Source organism: Cetorhinus maximus, chromosome 3 (assembly GCF_964194155.1).
Source record: "Cetorhinus maximus chromosome 3, sCetMax3.hap1.1, whole genome shotgun sequence".
Classification (NCBI taxonomy): Eukaryota; Metazoa; Chordata; class Chondrichthyes; order Lamniformes; family Cetorhinidae; genus Cetorhinus; species Cetorhinus maximus.
Genome location: NC_135881.1, coordinates 23,541,027 through 23,561,516, shown reverse-complemented (window position 1 = coordinate 23,561,516; position 20,490 = coordinate 23,541,027). Strand labels below are relative to the sequence as shown.

The 20,490-nt window shown below is 44.8% G+C and overlaps 1 protein-coding gene across 2 annotated transcripts in view; it reads left to right on the top strand.

The window, feature by feature from the left end:
- The first annotated feature begins 10,384 nt into the window (after positions 1-10,384).
- Positions 10,385-20,490, top strand: part of paxip1 (PAX interacting (with transcription-activation domain) protein 1) — a 118,308-nt gene continuing 108,202 nt past the window's right edge. The window contains exon 1 of one of the 2 annotated variants that reach the window (XM_078537060.1): positions 10,385-10,578. In XM_078537060.1, coding sequence (XP_078393186.1) covers positions 10,486-10,578 — 93 coding nt within the window. In that variant the 5' untranslated portion in view covers positions 10,385-10,485. The remainder of the gene's footprint in view (positions 10,579-20,490) is intronic. The other variant, XM_078537057.1, reaches the window with a different exon arrangement.

Below are 20,490 nucleotides of genomic sequence, written 5' to 3'. Positions count from 1 at the left end.
TGATTTCACTCTTGAATAGATGAGCTGTATTTTCCTGGACTCCCCTACCAGAGGAAATAGTTTTTTTCTGTAACTGCCCTATCAAATCCCTTTATCCTTTCACACTGACACTGCAGTACCGAGGGAGTGCTGCATTGTTATAGGTGTTGTCTTTTGAATAGGATAAATTAGACTAGCTGGAAGGAATCCCTTTATTGGAGCATAGGGACATTGGTGCCTATTCTGACACACACTGAGTTCATGGCTGACCTGTACCTGTACCTTAACTCCATAACCTTTAACACCCTTGACCAGAGAAAAAATCGACCTCAGATTTAAAATTAACGCGTGTAATGGCATCTCTTGCTTTTTGTGGGAGAGAGATCCCCACTTCTATTACCCTTTGTGTGAAGAAGTGTCTCCTAACTTCACTCTGGAATGGCCTAGTTCTGATTATCATTTTGCCCTTTGCTTTTCTTTCAAAAGATTGCTATGGGACATTCTCCATCCACCTGGGTGAGCAGAGAAGTGTTCAATTGAACATCTCATCTGGAAAAGGGCACTCCTAGCTACATTGGATTGTCAGTCTAAAGCTTAAACCCACAATCGTCTGGTGCAGGGGTGAGAGTGCTACCACTGATCCAAGCTGGCTCCTATAAGATTTGGTGCTTCTTTACTGATAATGAACAATTAGATGTCTAAAGGAAAGCCAGGCAGGTAGGTTCTATAATGCTGTTGATGATGAATTGACCAACCTGCCCCTTGATAAGGCTTAGAAGAGCTGTCACTGAGATTATTTTCACTCAAAATCACAAGATAGTTACAAGTGAAGAAGGTCAAATGAGGCTATCCACCCCCAAGAGATGCTAAAGCCCCCTGACCTTTTGCAACATCCAATTGTTTTTTTTTCAATGACTCCAGGATTTCTGTCACCTATTCTATCGGATCTCATCCTAGATTTGGAGTGAGAAAAGAAAGGTTTCCATTGCCAGACCACTTTACAGTCAATGAAGTAATTGTTGAAGTGTAGTCACTGTTGCAAAGTAGGAAAAGTGGCAGTCAAATTAAGCTCAGCAAACTCCGGCAAACAGCAATGGGGTAATGAGCACATCTTCTGTTTTCATGATGTTGGTTGTGAAATTAATTTTGGCTCAGGACTCCACTGTCCTTCTTCAAAATAATGCCATGGGATCTTTCGTGCTCAGCAAAGGGAAAAGCTCGGTTCAACCTCTCAGCCGAAAGATGGAAGGAAGGGTAACTGACAGGCAGTCAAAATAGAAAACAGCATCAGAGTTAAACTTTTCTTTAACTGCAGTCAGGAAAATTATTGATTGTGACAAGTTCAACAGCACATCAGCACAGAGATATTTAATATGAGTGTAAAATGTGTTTAGTGTGGAGTATAATATGGGTTTAGTATGTTTGTACCCTTCTCAGAGGTCATTATAGATCAACAAACCATTAGAATATCAAATCCAAAATTTGACTTCCATTTGTTACAAATGTGAGATTTATAAATGGTTATGTTTTAAATTGTCCTCATTAATTCAGGGTAAAATAGACGAGTGGAGAGGTGCATGTGACCTCCTACTTATTCTGCCCAGTGATAAGCTCATGCAGCCTGGTTGACATGGAGACAGGGACTTAGGTCAATCTCTATTGAAAGCGAGATGCCAATTCTTAAGACTGTGGAGACAAAGGAAAAGACAGCTGGCCTTAGTGTTGCCAGGCTTACTGACTCAGAGACCCTGGGCAGAGAGAGAGAGAGAGAGAGGGATAGAAAAATAATAGCTGCTCTGAACAGCAGAGGTGAAAAGGCTGATCTGTTAGTCACCTAGCAGTGACCAGAATGCATGTTGGAGCATATTCTCTGGTCAAAGAGACAGAACAGCGGAAATTTAAGGACCCTGGAAAATTTGCCCTGGCGTGGCCAAGAGAAGGAGTCACCGAAGTGGGCCTTGCTGCTGGAAGTCAGCTTGGGATTCTCAGAAGCAACTTGCAATGGGCACTGGACATTATGACTCAGCGAAATGGCGAACAGCAAGTCTGTTGGAAGCTGGGGGTAACTTTGGACAGGTTCCTGTAAAGACTACGATTCTACGGGGGGGCAGTGTAATAGATAAACATGCTGTGGGGTTTTCGGTCATGTTAGAAAGTTAAAGGCAGAGGGGGATATCTTTTCTGTAGTTTAGTGTATTAGTTGTCTACTGGCTGATGTTTGGTCTGTGTTGACTTCAGGGTATTTGTTACAGTAAAAGTCTTAAAAATGAAATCATCTCACTTGATCCTTTTTTGTAGGCTACTGGGAAATTAATATCTTTTTTTAGTAATAAGTCTCTATGGAGATTGTAACACATTAAAAATATTGTAGATCAATCAGTGCTGTTAAGAGTTGCATGTCACCTGTGTACATGTAGAAGCTGAACCTATGCTTGGGGAAGATGTTTCTGAGGGAGAATGAGTAGATAATGTTCTAAGAAGAGAAGCCACATGAGGAATGTACCAATTGCATGGAGACAATTAGGAGTGGAAGCATGAAAGAGAAATGACCTATGGGTAGAGTGTGCAAGAAAGATTGCGGAGGAGAATGCAATGTCGGCAGAAAGGACGCAAGCAATGATTAATATTAAATAGGATATCATTGGTGACTTTGGTCAGGTTATCTTGAAACTATAAATTGCCAGAAGCATGTTGGATGAACTCAAAAAGGAGTAGTGAGAGAGCACAGCACAAAGTTGGATTGCAATAAAACTATAAGTGACCCTGGAGGGAAAGGGCAGCTTAGAGATAAGAGAGAGGTAAACAATATTGGTGAGTAAGGGGCGAAGAGGATCATCATGATCTAACTTGGAAGGCGATTGAAGGAACAGATGATGGCCTCCTTGGAGTAATATTCATCTCTGCCTATATTCAATATATTCATCTTCCAATCAATGTAACAAAAGCCGATCATCTAATCATTATTATTACTGTTGTTCGTGGGAGCTTGCTGTGAGTAAAGTGGCTGACAGGTTTTCTACAACAGTGACGACAGTCCAAGGGTATTTCATTGGCTGTGAAGCGCTTTGGGGCGGGTTTTGGAGGCCAAGCGGGAGGAACAAGGTGAGGTAACATGTTGAGGGCGGATGGTTGCCCCCGATGCGCACAGGATACCCCACTCCCACGAATGATATGTCCCCCACTTCCTCCCCTCCTTTTCAACACAGTTGAAAACAAAAAGCGTCTGCACCCTGCCCTTCGTGCCACTACTCAGTGTTTTATGACAGCGGAATTGCCATTTAATTGGGCAGGTAAAGGGCATAAATAAGCCTGAGGACAGGTGGGCTAGTGGTGACTGTATTATGGTCAGGGATGGTCAGGAAGGCGGTGGGCTAGCCTCCCAACAGATTTTACATGCTCCCCCAGTCGAAAAATCCAGCCCCATAATTTTGGCCATGCACTTTCAGTTATCTTGGCTCCCCAATGGGAATAAAAATTGTTCTAATACCAGCTGGTAAAGGTAGAAAATACGTCTAAGTGAGGTCAGAGGAGCAGATTCATGGTGAAGAGAAACGTTGGTTTGTCATTTTACAAAAAAACATTCATGAATTCGTCAGGAACGTGCCGAGGTGGATTTGAGGCATTGGGGGGAGCACACAAACCTCCAAACACCTCATCCACCCAACCCTTCAAACACCACCTGTCCCAAATGTGGCAGGGTCTGCAGATCGAGCATTGGACCTATCAGCCATCCCAGAACCGATCGAACCAGAATGAAGCAAGTCATTCTTGATCCCGAGCAGCTGCCTTAGAGGAAGGATGAATTAATAGGAAGATTCAATTACATTGGAGATGAGTGAGTACCTGAACAGGTAAAATTTGAGCTGACAATGGATGGCCAGGCCGTTCCTTAACATCATGTTCAACCCATGCATTTGAGTTCAGGTGGTGAGAGTAGTGGTGGGTGGAAGGCCCAGGATCTGCTGGGGATGACTATTACAAAGGGTGGTGGTAAGACATTTGCTGAGCAGAACAATGGAATTCATGAACCATGGATGAGTTGAGGGTCAGAGAGAGCGCTTGGGATGGGCTTAGGAAGCAGCTTTTCATTCACAGGTGAAGGCTTTAGGTGAAATGGATTTAAAGCTGATGGTATAGGGGTTCAACATGCTGCACAGGCACTCAATGGGAATGAAAATTGGGGGTGGGAAGGAAGAGTTTTGGGTGGGGGATGTCAGTTGATTCACAAGTTTAATGCCTGGATGGGAAGTTGAAAATCTAACCCCAAGGTGAAGGCCTGATCTCGGAGCTAATCTATTGTAAATTGGTTATTTCACTCAGGATAAATAAAGGATTAGGCTGTATAATATTTACACTGTTGCAGTTCAGCGTGCTATTCTACGCTTGAGAGCTAAAGAGTCTACGGTACATTTAATTTAACTAAAATTTTGAATGTGACATTCTAATGGTTTGTTGATCCATAGTGAGTTTTGAGAAGGGACACAAACACTGTAAAAACATTTGGCATTCCACGCTAAGCACGTTTTACACTCATATTAATTATCTCTGCATTTGTAGCCTCTGACCTGCTTTTGTAGCCACAGTATTTATATGGCTGGTCCAGTTCAGTTTCTGATCAATGGTACCCCCAGGATGTTGATAGTGACAGATTCAGCAATGGTAATGCTAAGGGGAGATGGTTAGATTCTCTCTGGTTGGAGATGGTCATTGCCTGGCACTTGTGTGGCAAGCATGTTACTTGCCACTTATCAGCCCAAGCCTGGATATTGTCCAGGTCTTGCTGCATATGGACACTGGCCGCTTCAGTATCTGAGGAGTCACGAATGGTGCTGAACATTGTGCAATCATCAACGAACATCCCCACTTCTGACATTATGATGGAAGGAAGGTCATTGATGAAGCAGCTGAAGATGGTTGGGCCTAGGACACTACCCTGAGGAATTCCTGCAGTGATATCCTGGGACTGAGATGTTTGACTTTCAACAATCACAACCATTTTCGTTTGTACTGATTACTTACCCTCCAGTCATAAGAACATAAGAAATAGGAGCAGGAGTAGGTCATTTGGCTCCTCGACCCTGCCCTGCTATTCAATAAGGTCATGTCTGATTTAATTGTGGCCTTAACTCCACCTGTGCCCCATAACCCTTGACTCCTCTGTAGATAAAGAATCTGTCTAACTCAGCCTTGAATACATTCAATGACTCAGCCTCCACTACTATCTGTGGAAGTGAATTCCAAAGACTAATGATTCTCTGAGAGAAGAACTTCCTCCTCATCTCCGTCTTAAAGACCCATTATTCTGAAATTCTGCCCCCTTGTTTTAGAATCCCCATGAGAGGAAACATGCTCTCAGTATCTACCCTGTCAAGTCCCCTCAGAATCATATATGTTTCAATAATAGTATATGCTCAACTGGCTCAACCTTTCATAAGACAACCCCTTCATCTAAGGAATTAACCGAGTGAACCTTTTCTGAATGACCTCCAGTGAAAGTGTAACCTTCCTTAGATAAGGAAATTATATATGGGGCAGAATTTTTAGGCCAGCGGGCGGGCGTGATCGGTGGGCCTAGGATCAACTGGGGAACGGACCTCCGACCGCGATTTCACGCTGGCTGGGAAATTAACTGCCAGCCGGCATGAAATGCACGCTGAGAAGCTCAGCGCTGCTGGGGTGAGGGCAGGAAGAGGGAGGGCGCTGATGTCAATGCGGGTGCGGGCCAGCGCTGAGAGAAAGCTCCTTGAAGGCAGGGAGCTGCCTCACGGAGCTGAAAACCTGAAAAATCAGATATAAAGTTTTGAAAAGCAGAAAACAAATGTTCAAATGATCCCAATCAGGCACCTGAAAATACACATGATGAAAATGCTGTCCACCAATTTTTATTTTTATTTCATTTCATTGCGGAACCCTCATCCCGCCCTTGGATGAGGTTTCATGAAAAATGTAAAGGCCGCTTGGCTGATTCGCCCATTCGCCAACTGTAAGGTTGGACTGTCAATGTAAAATTAAAGACACTTGCGCCTTTAATTACCTTAATTGGCCTCTTAATGGTCAGTGGGCGTGCTTCTGACTGTTGCACGAGTCCGCCGACCGAAATATCACATGAGTGCGGGATGGCATTGGGACACTCACTCAATGTCATCTTGGGTGATTTCATGCCAGATCGGGTCAGACGTGCACCCACCCGGTCAGCATAAAATTCTGCCCATAATAATCTAATTGAGGTCTCACCAATGCCCTGTGCAGCTGTAGCAAGACCTCCCGACTTTAATACTCCACCCCATGCCACCCCCCTCACCCCACCCACCAACCTTGCAATAAAGGACAACATTCCATTTGTCTTCCTAATTACTTGCTGTACCTGTGTGTTAACCTTTTGCGATACATGTGTGAGGACATTGTCACAACGACGGGAAACTATGACTGACTGAGATCTATCTACAAATTCACCAGCTAACCATAGACATATTGAACTGTTTAAAGAAGACCTGTTTTTTACAAAAAAATACAAGAAAAGGCACTGATCAAGAATGGCTACCACGAGTCACTTGATATCCAAAACTGTAAATTGACCACTTTTCTGGAACATTTCTATATGAATTGCACTGCAGGCCTGCTGCATAGAATTTCACACCTGGGGGGTGTCAAGATCCTCTTCAAACAGGGACTCTCTTGAAAGGAAGGCATTAAAAATGCAAAGTGCTAGACTTTGATCAGCTGTACTTCTATCAAGACAATGGGAGCGGCAAACCAGCTAGATACTCATCAGACATTCAAAACCTCTGTGGAGAGTGAAATAACCCTATCTCCTGTTGAATTCTATTTTGAAATGTGTCAAAAGTTTCAGAGATGAAAGGATCAAAAAGTGGGGTTACTTGGGTCTGCAACAATGACTGCAAAACATGTTAATCAAATTCCTTTTTAAGAATATACAGACAGATGTTTTAAAAAGCTTGTTTTGCCAAGCAGAATCAAAATGAAAAAAGGATTACAGTCATCTGAAAACACTGCTGGAAGACAGCAGGAAAGATATCTCCCTCTCTCTCTCAAGCTAAAAGAGTGTCTTCAACAAGGTGCAGACCTGAACTAAGTCAACTGCAGGATTTTACAGGAAACCAACTAACTTCAAATGTCCGGTACATTCAAAAATCTACGCCTCAAATACAAGCAGAGGACTTAATGGTATATTCTTTTAACTTTTTATTGGACTCTAACTTTCTTACTTCTGATATCTCTGTGTATGTGTGTGTGCGTGTGTGTGTGGTGTGGTGCGTGTGTGTGTGTGTGTGATCACATCTTCTTTCTTGGGTTTACTAACTAATAAACTTACTCTTTCTTTGATTCAAGAAAATCTGGAGGCAGAGATTATGGTCTGAAATTATTGTCCAGAAGGCTGCAAAGTGCCTAATTGAGAGATGAGGTGCTGTTCCTCAAGCTTTTGTTGAGCTTCACTGGAACAGTGTACATGTATGAATATATATGAAATAGAGGCAGGAGTAGACCACACGGCCTGTCGAACCTGTTCTGCCATTCAGTATGATCATGGCTGATCTATTGCCTCAACTCCATTTTCCCACCCATTCCCTATACCTCTCAATTACCTGATCATAGATGCCAGAGATATCACATTTAGGCCATGGTCAGAGATGTCAGCGGGAGAGCAATGTGGAGAATTAAAATGACAGGCTACAGGAAATTCAGGGTCACGCTTGTGGACTGAATGGGAGTGCTTCACAAAGCACTAACCCAATCTGCATTTGGTCTCCCCAGTATACAGGAGACCACAGTGTGAGCAGCGAATACTGTATGCTAAATTGAAAGAAGTACAAGTAAATTGCAGCCTCACCTGGAAAGTGCATGGGGGCTTTAAACGGTGAGGAGAGAGGAGGTAAAAGAGCAGGTGTTGACTCTGTTTCTCTCACCACAGATGCTGCCTGACCTGCTGAGTGTTTCCAGCATTTTCTGTTTTTATTTCCAATTTCCAGCATCTGCAGTTTTCTGCTTTTTGATCACAACTTCAGATTTTGGTTTACTTTTATATTATGAGTTAAAGTTGCTTCACAAAGAACAAATTAAATGAATAACTCATTAATATGATGTATATTTCATAGAAACTTTATGTACAGGAGTGCCTGTTCTGGCTCTTTAGAGGAGCTGTCCAATTATTTCCACTCCCCTGCTCTTTCTCCTTAGCTTTGCAAACCTTTCCTTTTTAAGTATATTTCCAAACTCCTTTACAGTATAAATCCTTCCACACACCTGTTAGAAAAGAAAACAAGAAAAGTTGTGATCTCATTCTGTGTCCAATTCTAAACGCGTTGCCTCCCCATTTAAAAAAAATGTTTATGGGATGTGGGTGTCACTGGCAAGGCCAGCATTTATTGCCATCTCTAATTAAAGTTGTGATGAGCTGCCTTCTTGAACCGCTGCAGTCCATGTGGTGTAGGTACACCCACAGTGCTGTTAGGAAGGGAGTTCCAGGATTTTGACCCAGCGACAGTGAAGGAACAGCGATATATTTCCAAGTCAGAATAGTGAGTAGTTTGTTCCAGGTGGTGGTGTTCCTAAATCTGGATGTATTTAGTCAAACTCTTCTAAATGACAGAAACAGGCACATGGGAACTAGGAGCAGGAGTTGGCCATTTGGCCCCTTGAGCCTGCTCCACCATTCAACTAGATCATAAGAACAAGGACAAAGAAAAGTACAGCACAGGAACAGGCCCTTTGGCCCTCCAAGCCTTCGCCGATCATATTGCCTGTCAAACTAAAACATTTTGCACTTCCAGGATCCGTATCCCTCTATTCCCATCCTATTCATGTATTTGTCAAGCTGCCTCTTAAACACCGCTATCGTACCTGCTTCCACCACCTCCTCTGGCAGCGAATTGGCTGATCATTTTGTGCACTATCCCCATATCTTTTGATACTCAACAACACTCAAGAAGCTTGACACCATCCAGGACAAAGCAGCCCATTTGATTGGCACCCCATCCACAAACATTCACTCCCTCCACCACCAATGTACAGCAGCAGCAGTGTGTACCATCTACAAGATACACTGCAGGAATTCACCAAGGCTCTACCTCAGAGGGCTGTGGAAGACTCAGCCATTCAGTATGTCCCAGAGAGCGATTAATGGATTTCTAGATATTAAAAGCTTTTTTTAAAATTCAGGAATGTGGGCTTCGCTGGCTGGGCCAGCATTTATTGCCCACCCCTAATTGCCCTCGAGAAAGTGGTGGTGAGCTGCCTTCTTGAACTGCTGCAGTCCATGTGGTGTAGGTACACCCACAGTACTATTAGGAAGGGAGTTCCAGGATTTTGACCAAGGGACAGTGAAGGAACAGCGATATATTTCCAGCGATATATAAGGCAGGATGGTGAGTGACTTAGATGGGAAAGTGATGTAGGTACACTCCAGCCAGCGAAACCCACATCCTGTGAATGATTAAAAAAAATTAGGCCCATTATGAAATTCTGTGGAACCCAATCCTCCCTCTCTCCCTCCTTCCCTTCCACCGTCTATATAATAAAACAAAAACGAAAATAAAGTCAAACACTATTGAATGAATGAATGAGAACCATAAGTTTTTAATGATTATTTTTCATTAAACAATACATCTTGAAAAATTGGGTACCATTTTCAAATGACCTGAAAATTCTTTAGGGATGCTCGCAGAAGTCTAGTTGAAAAGCGCTGCTCTGCACAAATGCTACCAGATGCAATAGAGCATTCCCAAAATTTTCTGGGTTTTTTCCCCGAATTTCAGATTTCCAGCATCTGCAGCATTTTGATTTCGGATATGCCAGATCCTTATTTATTTTTTTGTGTCTCAACAACTAGACGTTTAAAGTACAATATATAGCCCAGCGGCCAAACTATTGCACTGCACGGAGAGAGAATGAAGACAACAGGGTGAAAGTGAGTGAGTGAGTATATATGTGTGTGTGGGTGGAGAGGTACCTGCAGACAGGCAGCAGCTCAATTTCCCGCGTAATTTGTAACAATCCCAGCCTGGAACCCGCGCGCGCTCCGCGTTCCACTGAAGCCCCGCCCATCGGACCGGGGACCCGACCATCGCTAGCCACGGGGGGGGGGGGAAACCAGAGAGACAAGGAAAGAAAAAATGACAAAGAATGGGAAAATACAGAAAGAAAGGCGATTTTAGGAATATTTGTAAATAAAAAAATGGATGAGTGCCAAGGGGTCAGAAGAGGGGTCTGTTGGAGAGTTGTTTTAATGTGTTTTGGGAACTCCAACCCCCCCCTCTCACTAGGGTTGGTGTTTGTGTGGGGGGGGGGGGTTCCCCCTCCTCCCGAGGGAGGGGGAGGCGGTGCGCATGCGCGTGCGGCTCACTGGCTCGAGTGGGAGACACACACACACACACAGAGAAAGAGAGAGAGAGAGAGTGAGGAGAGGGGAGAGCGGCCCCGGGGAGGGCAGGACAGCAGCAGCCGGCCTCAGGTCCCCAGCCCCCGCCCCCCCCTCCTCGGCCAAGCGCCATGTCGGAGGCGGCTCGCAGTGAGGAGCCGGCGGCCGCCCAGGACCTGTTCAAGGAGGTGAAATTCTTCGCGGTGGGAGACATTGAGCAGCAGGTGAGGATGTGGAGGGGATTGAGGGGGAGGGGGAGGCCCCGGGGCAGGGGCAGGGCCCGGGCCCGGGGTGGGGGGGGGGGGGTTGGGGAGGCAGGGGGGGGGGGGGTTGGGGAGGCAGGGGCAGGGCCCGGGGGGGGGGGTTGGGGAGGCAGGGGCAGGGCCCGGGGGGGGGGTTGGGGAGGCAGGGGCAGGGCCCGGGGGGGGGGGGGGGAGGCAGGGGCAGGGCCCGGGGGGGGGGGCAGGGGCAGGGCCCGGGGGGGGGGGCAGGGGCAGGGCCCGGGGGGGGGGGGGGTTGGGGAGGCAGGGGCAGGGCCCGGGGGGGGGGGGGGAGGCGGGGGGGGGGGGAGGCAGGGGCAGGGCCCGGGGGGGGGCAGGGGCAGGGGCAGGGCCCGGGGGGGGGGGGGGGCAGGGGCAGGGCCCGGGGGGGGGGGGCAGGGCCCGGGGGGGGGGGGGGGGCAGGGCCCGGGGGGGGGGGGGCATGGGCAGGGCCCGGGGGGGGGGGGCAGGGGCAGGGCCCGGGGGGAGGGCAGGGGCAGGGGGGCTGCTCCTCCTCACTGTGTGAGTGAGGGGGGCAGGGGCTTAAATACATGGCGCCAGCAGCCTGGGCCTGCAAGCTGCTGCTGCTGCTCCTCCTCCTCCATTATTTCAGTGTCCTCTTGAGCTGCTGCAACTTTTAAAGTCAGAATTTAACCCCAGATCCAGTTTATTTTATGATTTAATATATGTTGCTACTCTCTCTGTGTATAAATGTCCCTCCCCTCCTCTTGTGTTAGACAGTGAGCTGCCTGTCTGTCTGTGTCTGTGTGTTTATGGAGGTTGGCCTGGCTTTGCATTTCCTGCTATATAGAGAGGGCCCATCCTGAGGAGTCCCTGGCTCTGGGTGGTGGTGGTGGTGGTGGTGGTGGTGGTGGGGGGTGGGTGGGTGGGGGGGGGGGGGGGGGGGGCGGGAATCAGCCTCCTGTTGTGCTTGTGTAGGGAGAGGGGCACAACCCACACTGGAGAGTTCAGGGGAAATCAGTTCAACGTTGATCTGAATGCACATACCAACAGACTGAACTGCCTGTCCTAAGCATTTGGTGGAAGGTAGAGTTTTTGCTTTCCAAAGTGAGCTCCGACTTTCCTTCCTTGCAATTTTTGTATTTAAAATGAGTGGGGAAAAGTACTTTGACTGAGGTTATCAAATGTCATTATTTGTGTTTATCCTTTTATCAGTCGTGAAACGGTTGAATAAAACGTGCTTAAACTTGGTGTTATGATTTGGCTTGTCTGTTGATGGTGAGCTTTTTCTTCCCATGTGATATGAAAGATGTGAGGGAATGAGAAATACTGTATGCAGGTGTGACTAGGGGTCTAGCCAGTGATGGACTTGGGGTGAGGACGGAATTGAGATTAGTGTGAAATTTAAAACAGCATATTTTGGAACTAGCACTAATCGGCGCCTCTGTCTACTGGATTGTATTATGGGAAGTTCTTGTATGTTAGTGAAGGCTTCATCCATTATAATTTTCTTTGGCATTGCCTTGTATGTATAGCAACCTAACACCTGAGTTTCTGTAATCGCCTAGCTTGGTGTGTTTTGACCACAAGAATTTTTTTAACAAAACTATCTCATCTGTTGAGTGATTAACTTGCTTTACCCTCAGCACAATCCCCAGTCCTTTGTACTAATATGTTTTACTGTTGCAAAAGATTTCAACTTGTTCTGTACAAGAGATTCTGCAAATAACTAATACCAGGAATGGGCAGGTTGTCTTATGAAGAAAGATTGGACAGGCTTGTATCCGTTGGAGTTTAGAAGAGTAAGAAGTAACTTGATTGGAACATATAAGACCCCGAGGAGTCTTGACAGGGCAGATGTGGAAAAGATGTTTCCTCTTGTGGTAGAGACTAGAACTAAGGGTTACTGTTTAAAAATAAGGGGTCACCCATTTAACATAGATGAGAAGAATTTTTTTTTCCTCTTGAGGATTGTGAGTCTTGGAACATGGTGGAAGCCGAGTGCTTGAATGTTTTCAAGGCAGAGATAGTTTCTTGATAAACAAGGAGATAGAGATTATTGGGAGTAGGCAAGAGGTCACAGTCAGATCAGCCATGATCTTATTGAATGGTGGAGCAGGCTTGAAGGGCCTAGTGGTCGTCTACTCATAATTCGTATGTTCGTATCAAACTACTAACACCATAATAGATCACAAACACTATGCAATTGCTGTGGATTTATATAATTGTGAAACCCTGAAACCTTTCTATTTGAAGGTTGACAGATTATTTCTGATGTTTTTGTGTTTTCCTGCTAAAACACACAAGCTAAGGATTAGATCATAAAATATGGGAATAGGCTATTCGACCCATCGAGCCTGCTCCACCATTTGATAAGATGGCTGATCTGATTGTGGCCTTACCTCCACTTTCCGACTTGTCCCCTATGATCCTTCACTCCCTCGCCGATCAAAAATCTTTCAAACTCAGCCTTGAATATATTCAATGACTCAGCCTCCGCTGCTCTCTGGGTTAGTGAATTTCAAAGATTAATGACCCTCTGAGAGAACAAATTGCCCGTCATCTCCGTCTTAATTGGGAGACCCCTTAATCTGAAGTTGTGCTCCCTGGTTCTTAATTCCTCCACAAGGGGAAATCTCCCCTCAGTATCTACCTTGTCAAACCCCCTCAGAGTTTCATATTTCAATAAGATCACCTCTCATTCTTCTAAACTCCAATGAATGTAGGCTCAACCTTTCCTCATAGGACAGTAATTCCCTTCATCGCAGGAATCAGTCTAGTGGACCTTCTCTGAACTGCTTCCAATACAAGTATACCCTTCCTTAAGGAGACCAAAAACTGTACATAGCACTCCAGGTGCAGTCACCAGTGCCCTGTACAGTTGTAGCAAGACTTCCCCCTTTTTGGAAATCCAAATATACACCATCTGCTGGTTCCCCTTTATCCACCCTGCTTGCTACATCCGCAAAGAACACTATAAATAATAAATATAAATTTAAAGAATAAATTTGCCAAACACAATTTTTCTTTCACGAGTCCATGTTGACTCTATCTGATTTATGATTTTCTAAATGTCTTGCTTCCGGTTCCTTAATAATAGATTCTAGCATTTTCCTAATGACGCATGTTAGAGTAACCGGCCTAAAACTTCCTGCTTTCTGTCTCTCTACTTTACTTGAATAGAAGAGTTATACTTGCAGTTTTCCAATCTGCCGGGACCTTTCCAGAATCTAGGGAGTTTTGTGAGATTACAACCAATGCGTTCACTATCTCCACAGCCGCCTCTTTTACGGTTATTGGATGCATGCCTTCAGGCTCAGCGCCTATCCGCCTTCAGTCCCATTAGTTTCCTCAACACTTTTTCACTAGTGATCGTGTTTGTTTTAAGTTCCTCCTACCCTGTTTTTTTTTCTACTATTCTTGGGATTCATTATGTCTCTTCTACTGTGAAGACAGGCATAAAATACTTGTTCAAAGTCTCTGCTATGTCCTACTTTCCCATTATTAATTCCTAGCCTCACCCTGTAAGGGACCAGCATTCACTTTAGCTGCTCCCTCTTCCTTTTTTCTGTATTTGTAGAAGTTTTTACTGTCTTTTTATGTTTCTCACTAGTTTTCTCTTATAGTCCAATTTCTCCCTCTTTTTAGTCATCTAAGTTTCTAGAATTTTCCCAATCTTCTGGGCTACCACTGATCTCTGCAATGCTGTACATCTTTTCCTTCAGTTTGATGCCATCCTTAACTTCCTTAGTTAACTTTTGGTGCATCCTTCTCGCAGTGTCTTTCTCAATGGAATATACCTGTTGAGAGTTATGAAATATTTCCGTGTTTTGTGGGTGTGTGTAAAACCAGTACAAAACACTTCATATACCTGTGCTTTGGGGTAAAATGTGTGCCAGTTTGAAGAGTTTGGCAAATGTGGGGTTTTTCTCTTAAGCACTGCCTGCAATAGATTGAAATGATGTATTTTCAGATGAGTTGGAGCTAGTAGGTGTTTGGCAGTGTATAGAAAGATACTTCACCGGAACCCTGCTGCCCAGTTGCCGTAAGCCTGCTGTGTTCCGGTTAGAATTTTACCGCCGTCCTGGTTGAAATGGTAAATATTTAACTCGTAGTAAGCCCAGGAATGTAACCATAATAAAACATCCACATTTTCCTCCTGCACAAAAACCTGGAGTTGGTTTATTAGACACGGTGGGTGCTGTTAGTGTGAAGTCACGTCTTTGTGCAGTTTTGACAGCTTACTGTTAAATTGCTTTAGTTGGTGTCATTAAACAATCATTTTAAATGTTATATCTCTTCAGTTGTATACAGGCAAAGTACTTCTCGCTTTTTTCTTGTTGCCTGGTTGTATTTCTCTTTCCTATGCTGTACTTTCTGAAAAGGTAAAAGGGTGGCTTGATTAAAATTTTCGTGATAGCAAGAGGAACCAATAGCTTCTATCAACCGAATCTATTTCACTTGGAGAGGAATCTAAAATTAGGAAACGTTTCTTCGTACAAAGGATGGTGGAAGAAGATGGTGGAACTCTTCCGCAACCTTGTTGCTAGGTCAATTGTTAATTTTAATTCTGAGATTGGTAGTTTTCTTTTATTAACCGTTGGTATTAAGGGATATGGCGCCAAGGTGACTGTATGGAGCTAGATCACAGATCAGCCATGATCTCATTGAATGGTGGAACATGCTCGAGAGGCTAAATGGCCCCCTCCTCTTCCCTTGAAGCGCCTCCTGGTAGGGAGGGCAGTTGCAGGAACTTTGCTGATGATTTCTAACGTTTCAATTAACGTTTGCGGCTTCTGATTTTTCCTTTCTGTTGCTTAAGAAATGAAGTCAGCGAGACTGGTTATTGGGTGGCTTTGCCGATTAATGGAATTGTACCTCACACGCAACGTACAACAACTACTTGTGCTCATCTTGTGATTAACATAGGAAAACCTCCCAAAGTGCTTCAGGAGCGCGGCCAAATTAATGGGAGGGAAGCTCTTAAAACAATCGCTATCACTATTGAGAAGCATCTGGAAAGACTAATGGGACTAAAAGCTGACAAGCCCCTTGGACCTGATGGCCTGCATCCTAGGGCCTTAAAAGCGATGGCAGCAGAGATAGTGGATGCATTGGTTGTAATCTTCCAAAATTCCCTAGATTCTGGATAGGCTCCAGCGCATTGAAAAACTGCAAATGTAGCACTTCTATTCAAAAAAAAAGTAGGGAAACAGAAAGCAGGAAACAAGGCCAGTTAGCCTAACACCTGTAATTGACACAATGCTAGAATCCTTAATAGAAGAGGTATAAGAGGAATCTTAATACAATCAAGCAGAGTCAACATAGTTTTGCGATAGGGGAATAATGTTTGACAAATTTATTAGAATTCTTTGAGGATATGACAAGCAGGGTGAATAAAGGGGAACCAGTAGCTGTTGTGAATTTGGATTTCCAAAAGGTGCCACATAAAAGGCTACTGCACAAGATAAGAGCTCATGGTATTGGGGACGACATATTAGCATGGATAGGGGTTTGGCTAACCCCCAGGAAACGGTGTTGGGATAAATGGGCCATGTTCTGGTTGGCAAACTGTAACTAGTAGAGTGCCACAGGGATCAGTGCTGGGCCTCGGTGATCTACAATTAGTTTTGGTGGCATCTGACTGACGTGCTTATTTCATCACTGAAGGTACTCTACCCTCAATTGTTTTTAAGTTTGATACTAGTAATGATTGCTCCATTTCCTATAGATGATTTCCAATGGGTTTTCACTGCTTGGACCTGGGTGGCTGGGGTTCACTCGCCTTCTAGACAGCATTAATTTGCGGGTTTTCAAGTTGGAAAACTTTAACAGGAGGGCCCACATGAGGGTTGCAGTCTCCCTCTCTGCTTCTGTGCACAGCTTCACTTGCCCTGGTTTACGCAACAGCAGAGTATTGCTGCTCAAGTTGGATCAGGAACCATCACACAACCGTGGTGTATATCCATTTCCGGGAAGTCATGACTTGCGAGTCTGGCATCTTGACAAAGCTCGAGTGGCTTCCTGTGCTAGCTCATGTTGAACCTCTTGATGTCCACAGGGAAAACACCCTCCTCAAAGAACACCATCGGCTGACAGCTAACTAAGTACTTCCATTGAAACAGGAGCTCAACGTTTGTCTGAAATCTTGTAGTCTCTACTGGAACACACTGATGGCACACCACCTCGTTGGCTGTAAACATCACCAACCACAACCTGGTAAACTGACCCGAGTGGTGAAATCCCACAGAAACTCTGGGCAACTCTCAACCACTCTAGGACGGACTGGGGAAGATGTGGTCACTTGTTGCACAAGCAGAACATGAGGAACAGCTCCAATTGTGACCCAGGCCACCCAAGTCAGACCACCGTCCATATACAGTCACCTCCCGCCATTCGCGACCCCCTCTATCGCGAATTTGTTTATCCACGCAAAAGTGTTTGTGCAACTGATTGCTGTTCACAGCCCCAAATCTTCACCCATCTGCGATTTAACATTTAAAACTTCTCACCTAAACTTATGTTGGTCCCTAAATAAATAAAAGTCTAAATTTAGAGGCCATAAAAATGATGCCTCTGTGTTGCCTTTCCCACGTAGAAAGCATGCGCTGTGTACTAACTGCCCGTGGTTTGCTGTGATTTTGCAGCCCAGGTACAGTGCAGCACTTTGCTGAAAATGAGTGAGTCGGAGCAGATCAGAGAACGTCTCAAGAAAGTGATGACTCTTGAACAAAAAGTCACAATCTTGGATAGACTGAAAAATGGTGCAAGTGGTGCCCTGTTGGCCGGGGAATACAATCAGGTACTTTAGGCAACCTGAAGAAAGAAATAAGGGCCAGTGTTAGTGCTTCTGGGAGTCGTACCGCCAGGTTAACTTTTGTGAGCAGGAGAGATCCACACATAAGAGGAAATGGAGAAGTTACTCAACGTGTGGATGGAGCACCAGCATCAAAGGAGGACCCGGTTAATGGTCCAATCATTCGAAATAATGAATTGTGTCAGAGTACATACAGAGTAGTAAAGAGGGCAGTGCTGGTGTCACTGGTGATGATGAAGGTGGTGCAGAAGGTGCCCCTCCAAACTTTCAAAGGATTCTCAGCCAGCACAGGATGGTTCGATTGCTTTAAAATGCTTTTCGGGCTGACAATGTGAAGTTGGTGAGGGGAGGCTGCTTCTGCTGACCAAGCAGTTGCAGGAGAGTTTCGCAAGGTGCTGCAGGAATACACTGAGGAGCGAGGCTACCAGGCAGAGCAGGTCTTCAACGTAGACGAAACTAACTGTTCTGGAAGAAGATGCCAAGTAGAACCTACCTTTCGAAAGAAGGAAAGACAGCTCCTGGTTTTAAAACAGCAAAGGGCAGGCTGACACTTCTGCTATGTGCCGACGTGGCTGGCTTTAAATGTAAACCGATGCTGGTTTATAGGTCAGAATACCCTCGAGCTTACAAAGGGACAAATAAATGTCATGCGCCAGCCTTCTGGAAGGCTGACAGCATTGCCTGGGTTACAGCATCTGGTTTGCCAGTTGCTTTCTGCCAGAGGTCAGGACTTATCTGAGGGAAAAGAACCTGTCTTTCAAGGTCCTACTAATCCTCAATGATGCACCTGGGCATCCACACACTCTCATAGACAGCCATTCAGATGTTGACATTTTGTTTTTACCCCCAAATACGACCTCACTTATCCAGCCAATGGACCAGGGGATCATTGCCTCATTCAAGACTTACTGCACCCAACAAAGTTTCAGCCACATCCTTCATCTTCTGGAAGCAGACCCTTCAACCACAGTGATTGCTGGAAGGAATTCAACTTCCTCTGAGCAGTAGGCATAATTAAGGACTCATGGGAAGAAGTCAGAGCTTCAACCGTAAATGCCTGCTGGAAAAAAGTTTGGCCTGAGGCTATGACTGATTACACAGGGTTCCCCCCAGTGTGGATACTGAAGTGACCAGGACTGTTGACTTGGCAAAATGAGTTGGAGGAGAGCGATTTGAAGACCTGACCACGCATGAAGTGGGCGAGTCCCTTCAATCTCATCAAGAGGAACTCTGTACCATTAGTGTACGGAAGAATACCCTGTACGGAAGAATTGGTTGAGCTGATGAGATTAATTGAAACTAAAACAGGAGCAGAAAGAAAAGCCTAAGAAGGCTCAATTCACAATCCAGATGATGGTGGAGCTCATAAGATCAACTAAAGGTTTGAAAAAACAGGTGACATACAGTAATACAAGCATGGAAAGAAGCATTGCCTTTGTTGCAACAATACTTACAAGAACTATACTTTTAAAGTTTGGAAGGACATTGCATTATTTGGACACTTGAGTTGACCTGTAGCTGACCTGTTTTGTAAAAAAACCCATAATTTCATCATGGACTAGAGCAAGCATGCCTTTTCCAAGAAATCGCATCACATCAACTAAATGATCAGCATGGCATTTGTGGAAGAGAGCTGTTTGTCTGTTTGAACTGCAGTCACTTTTGGCGGGGAGGGGGGAACTCTTTTAAAGGCAAGGGCCCTAGTGATTTATTGGAAATCACCAGATGGAGCTTTATGTTTTGAACTTATTGCTTTAAACTCAGTTGGAAATGAACTGAGAAGGGGAGAAGCTGCCCAGCTCTCTCACTCCTTGCTTTGCATGAAATAGTGTGGTGTCAGTATCTATCTAACAATCCTCATCTCAGGGGAACTTGTCTGTATTTGGAAACCCGAGAGACTGAGATGAGAAGGGTTGATCAAGCTCTATTCCTCCTCCATGCAGAAGCTCCATTGGTGAGAACCTCCAGACATCTACTGGGATTAGTGACCCGTTCTCTCTCTCCCTCTCTCTCTCTCTCTCTCTCTCTCTCTCTCTCTCTCTCAAGCATCGGATCAATAGCGTCAAAACCCTGTTATCCGTTATCCTTTTTCTAAAGTTTTTCCTTCAACTGTCCATCTCTGCAGAGACTCTATTTGTCTACCCTTTGTGTTTGTGTGCTGGGGAACTTTAAAAAGGATAGATAGTTACACTTCCAAATTACAAATTGTCTGTTAACCAGTTATTGCAACATGTTTTAAAAAGTTTCGCTTTTATGGTAAATCAATCACTGAGTTTATTGAAAGAAGCCTAGTTAAAGTCTCTTTTATTCTGGATCTAGCAGTAGCAAAGGTAAATAATTGGCCATGTTGGTAAGCGAATTGAGCATGTACGCTAGTGGTACGACTTGTGGAGTAGTGGGGCCTCTCATCCTGGCTGTAACACCTTTTGTAGAGCAATTGACACTGGTATTGCTCCTTACCAAGAGCTTTACAACATTGAAAAACTAAAGGTGAAGCAGTATAACATCGTTCTTTTCATCCACATCAATGTCTGCATCAGCCGCGTCACCCACTACTTCCACTCTCTCCAGTTAAGTACATTACCTGAACCATCCAGCAATGTACTGCGGTTTGTATTATGCTGTAATTGGCAAGTTTTACATCGTTTTTTTCTTGCGTTGTCAAACAATTTCTGCAGTAAAATTGCCTTGAATTTACTGAAAAAGTTTTTATTGCCCCTTCTCCTTTAAAAATGTCAGATTTTGGGATGGCTAGAACCCATCTCATTTATTCCCATTATAAAGTCTATTCACCATTCAACCTTTTGAGATTTTGCAACCCACCCGCAAACAGCGGAATTGACTGTACTGAACTTCTGCCCTGAGAGATCCATTCCTGGTGGCATGACAACCGTTCACACTGTGCCAGCTTGAAGCTGTTCAATGGATTGTTAACCTTGACATCAAATTAAACTGCTTCCCCGACCATTGGGTTGATTAAAAAGACGAAAAACCGATCTCAATATTGGTCACAGCAAGGCTGTTTCATTTTTGTAACAACTTGGGTATAGAGCCTAAAGACAGGGAAAAACCTTGACTCCTCCTCCTGCATGTCAAGT